The sequence below is a fragment of the Setaria italica genome, chromosome VII (assembly GCF_000263155.2).
Source record: "Setaria italica strain Yugu1 chromosome VII, Setaria_italica_v2.0, whole genome shotgun sequence".
In the NCBI taxonomy this organism is placed as follows: domain Eukaryota; kingdom Viridiplantae; phylum Streptophyta; class Magnoliopsida; order Poales; family Poaceae; genus Setaria; species Setaria italica.
In genome coordinates, this window is record NC_028456.1 from 20730218 (window position 1) to 20734847 (window position 4630).

The following is a 4630-nucleotide window of genomic DNA, read 5'->3' on the forward strand; positions in this document are numbered from 1 at the left end:
ATCGTGTGCAGCAACTGCCACTCATCATCTCAGCGAATTGCAGGGCGGAGAGTGGAGTCGTACCAACCGGCCGTTCCCCGGCCATCTCGTCGATCGATCTCATTGCCCCCCATCCAACTCCTCTCTCCAATTGTTTTAGGCCGTGAAGCACCACGCCAACCAAACGTAAATCCCGGGCCGGCCATCACCTCACCTTGAAGGAGATTAGAAGTTCTTGCCAATTTGTCCGTCGGGGTTGTAGGGCGGGCGACAACAAGATTGGTGAAAGGCTTGGGCAGATCGTTTGCGTGTTGGACTTGGACGGGAATGAAAGTTTCGATCGAGTTCATTGCTCACTACTCGAGTGTGTAGCCTAGGTAGTAGTAGCTAGGTCGAAGCACGGAAGGCGGTCATCCACTTAAAAAAAAGATCTTCATTTCATTCACGTCCAAGTCCAACACGCAAACGATCTGCCCAAGCCTTTCACCAATCTTGTTGTCGCCCGCCCTACAACCCCGACGGACAAATTGGCAAGAACTTCTAATCTCCTTCAAGGTGAGGTGATGGCCGGCCCGGGATTTACGTTTGGTTGGCGTGGTGCTTCACGGCCTAAAACAATTGGAGAGAGGAGTTGGATGGGGGGCAATGAGATCGATCGACGAGATGGCCGGGGAACGGCCGGTTGGTACGACTCCACTCTCCGCCCTGCAATTCGCTGAGATGACCTGTTCTTGAGGGAATTTGCGTTGGGGTTATGGATGGATGGATTGGATGGATCAACGTCTGAACGGCGGCGGCGATCAACAACTGCACACCAACTGGTACTAGAATGGCAGCTATGCCACTGGGATGCCAGGAATGCTATAAATAAACCATAATAAACGAGCGTTTGTTTGGTTAGGTTATGCTAGTTTGGTCAATGGGTCTTAATATTTTGAGAGGGATTGCAGCCGGAATTGGCTGTTCCGTGAGCTTTGTTGGTGGTGGTTCAGATGCTAAAAACCTCCAACAGATGGTATACAAATGTAAATGCCATGCTGGGTGTCTTCAAAATGGGGAGTTGGCTCTACAAAGCAAAATTGAGTCGTCCAAAATAGACATCACTCAGTTTCAAATTGTAGTTCGTTTTGGCTTTTCTAGATTCATATATGTTTACATGCATCTAGATATAGGCTATATTTAGCTTAAGTATATAACAAAAACTATGCACCTAGAAAAGCTAAAACGACTTACAATTTGGGAGCGGAAGTAGTAGTAAAGATACAATGCCATACTTCAAAAGATACCTGTTTGCACTTCATCAAATTATTGGTTTATTTTTCATTGATATTACTTTTGGACTATTACATTTTGTTTACCATTTTTTATACTTGACAACTTACTTTAAGTACCAACCAAATGCACCACGTATCGTTGGCCCGCGTCGTTGTCCTAAACAACAATTAATCCAAATTTCAATGTATGAGTGTTATGTGTATTTTTTGTCATCTTAGTTATAGTTTTTCTTCCTGATAACTGCAAGTTGCAGAGCTAACTTGAATAGTGCATTTAAGTGTAATCGCAACACAATTTTAAAGCGATTAAATCTAGTGAGACGACCTCAAAATCTAAAAATAAAGACCAAGAGATGGAATTGGGACAGTTTCTTCACCATCTAAAAAAACAACCCAAGCTAAAAATATAGGAGTACCTCGTCAAGAGAATCTAAACATTTACAGTTAAACAATGAAAAAAGTATATATTTTTTCCACTATATTTTTGGTTCTTGTAAAATGTTAATGAATGTACCTATACTAGCAATTAATCGCAAAAGAAAAAAACTACAAAATTAGGGGAAAATGAAAAAGAAGAAAAAAAAACCCTCAACAAACTCCCTCGTGACGTTGCCACACCAAGCAATGCCTTTGCCCACATGCCACGTCACGCCGTGGTGGACCCATCGGTGCACGACCGCGACAACACTGCCTCGCCGCCGCCGCCTTCGTCGTTCTCCTCGCACGCCGCCACGGCCCGCTCGAGCACGCCGACGACCTCGCTCATGGTGGGGCGGTCGCGCCCCGCTGGCCGCACGCAGTCCGCCGCCAGGTAGCCGACGTAGGCGACGGCCTCCATCTCCCCTGGCGTCGGCAGCGGCAGGCGCGCGTCGAGCACCCGGTGCACGCGGTCCGCCTCGATGTGCGGCACGGTGACGTCGACGACGTTCTTGGGCGTGCCGCTGCCCTCGAACCGCTGGATCACCTTGCAGCCGGAGAGCAGCTCCAGGAGCACGACGCCGAAGCTGTACACGTCGCTCTTGTCCGTCAGGTGCTGCAGCCGGTAGTACTCCGGGTCCATGTACCCCACCGTCCCCGCCGTCAAGCACGGCTCGTCGTCGACGTCGCCGCCGGCATTGCCGCATCCGGCGCTCAGGTCGTTGAGCAGCGAGAGGCCGAAGTCGGAGACCTTGGCGGTCCAGTCGGCGTCGAGGAGGATGTTGGGGGACTTGATGTCGCGGTGGATGATGGGCGGCACGGCGTAGGTGTGCATGTACTCGATGCCGCGGGCGGCGCCGAGCGCGAGGCGGAGGCGCGCCGGCCACGACGTCAGCGGCGGGGAGAGCGGCGCCGCCGGGGGACGCCGGTGGAGGTGGTCGTGGAGGGTGCCGTTGGGCATGTACTCGTACACGAGGATGCGCTCGCCGCCGTCAGCGCAGAAGCCGAGGAGGCGGACGAGGTTCTTGTGGTTCACGCGGGAGAGCAGAGCCAGCTCGGAGACGAAGGCCGCCTCGTGGCTGCTGGCGCGCCGCGCCGCCGCCGCCGTGGCGGAGGAGGACGACGCGGCGCCGGGGTCGCGCCGCTCCACGCGCTTGATGGCGACCTCGCGGCCGTCAGCGAGGGACGCGCGGTACACGGTGCCGAAGCCGCCGGAGCCGATGCGGTGGGACGGCGAGAACCCGCTCGTGGCGGCCCGGAGCGCCACCAGGGGAAACTGCTCCACCGTCGTATTGGGGCCCTTGGAGAGCAGCGCGCTGAGCCGCCGCTCCACGCGCGGCGCCGCCGGGCCGTTCGGCTCCGCGTGGATGCGCCCGGAGTCCTGAGAGCCGCCGCCCCGTCTCCTGCGAAGGCAGTACACCACCACCGCGGCGATGGCGGCCAGAACTCCCGAGCCGATCCCGGCACTGACTAACGCGATCGCCAGGTCGCTCGGCCGCCGCTTCCCGCTCGAGTGAGAGCTCGACGTCGACGAGCTGGGGGTAGGCGCCAGCGCCCTCATGGGCGGAGGAGAGTAGCCGCAGGGGTAGCAGACGGCGGCGACGCCTGCGCCGCCGCATAGGGGCCCGGAGCCCGACCAGACGCCGCAGAGGCACGACGCCCACGGCGCGCACGGTCCAGGCAGAACGCGGTCGAACACCTTGCTCACCCCGCCCGGGGCTCCGGCTCCGGCCTGGACGCCGGGGCCCCAGCACACGAGCGAGTAGTCGGACATGAGCACCCCGCACACCACCTTCCCCTTGGCCTCTAGCGCGACGAATTGCTTCTGCGCCACCGACCGCGGCGGCGCCGCCTCCTCCGGTGGCCAGCACGCGACCGTCCAGTTCCCCCACAGAACGCACGTTACGGCGTCGCCAACCGCTAGAGACGACACCGCGCGCCCCGCTATCCTCGGCGACGGCGACGCGGCCGCCACCGCCGCCGCCTCGCCCCAGCACACCACCTCGCCGCTCTCCGCCCTCACCGCGCACGCGTGACGCTCCCCCGCCGCGAGCATGGCGTGTCTCCCCTTCGGCTCCCACCTCGCCGCATCCCCGCCGCCGAAACACCTCACCTCGCCGGAGCCCTTCACGAGCCCGCACACGAACCCGCCGCCCACCGCCACGGCCGAGAACCGCACGCGCTCCGGCACCGTTCCCGACGACCACCTCCAGCATTGAATCCTCTCCTCGACGATCCCGCACACGTACTCCCCGCCGCCGGACACCGCCGACAGCGCTTTGCCCCAGTACACCCGCTTCGACGTCGCCTCGCTGTCTCTCAGGTCCCACCACCGCATGGACATCGGCTGCGACGACACACTCGGGCCGGCGGAGCAGAGGTACCCATCGCCGGCGACGACGGCGGAGAACGGCGTGCTCTCGCCGCCGTAGGAGTAGTTGTGGTGCTGGGCAGAGCTATTGGTGATGCTGGCGCAGGAGATCTGGTAGTCCGCCGTCCCGGTGCCTGTGGGGACGAGCGCGCACGCGACGTGGTGCGGGCAGGCGGTGGCGTTGGCGCCGACGGCGGCGATGGCGATGGTGGGGAACGGGAAGGAGGAGGACGCGAGGAGGAGCGGTGGGAGGAGGGCGAGGAGAGCGAGGAGGCTCAGGAGGAGGTGGCGGGGCGGCGGAGGTGGAGACATTGGATTGGGAGAGAGGTTAGGGGAGGAGAAGAGAGAGAGGAAGGGGTTGTGTAGACCATGGTGGCGCGAGGAAGGAGAATGGAAGGGAGAACGGGGGAGGGAGGGAAGGGAGGAGGTTTAAAGGTTGGTGTCTCTTTCTCTTTTTTTTTTCTTTTGAATTTTCTTTTCTTTCATTTATTTGCTTTGGGTGTGTTTGCAAGGGAAGATACCTAAAATGGTGTTCTTTAAATTTTTCCTTTGGTTGGATATGAATTTGTGAGGTGGTTTTTGTTGAGTG

General features: G+C 58.5%; 1 protein-coding gene across 1 annotated transcript; it reads right to left on the minus strand.

Moving 5' to 3' along the window:
* Positions 1-1632: 1632 nt before the first annotated feature.
* LOC101779930 (serine/threonine-protein kinase-like protein CCR4) lies at positions 1633-4424 on the minus strand. Its single transcript, XM_004975625.2, has one exon. The coding sequence runs from the start codon at positions 4351-4353 to the stop codon at positions 1900-1902; it is 2454 nt and encodes an 817-aa protein (XP_004975682.1). The 5' UTR covers positions 4354-4424; the 3' UTR covers positions 1633-1899.
* Between the last annotated feature and the right edge of the window lie 206 nt (positions 4425-4630).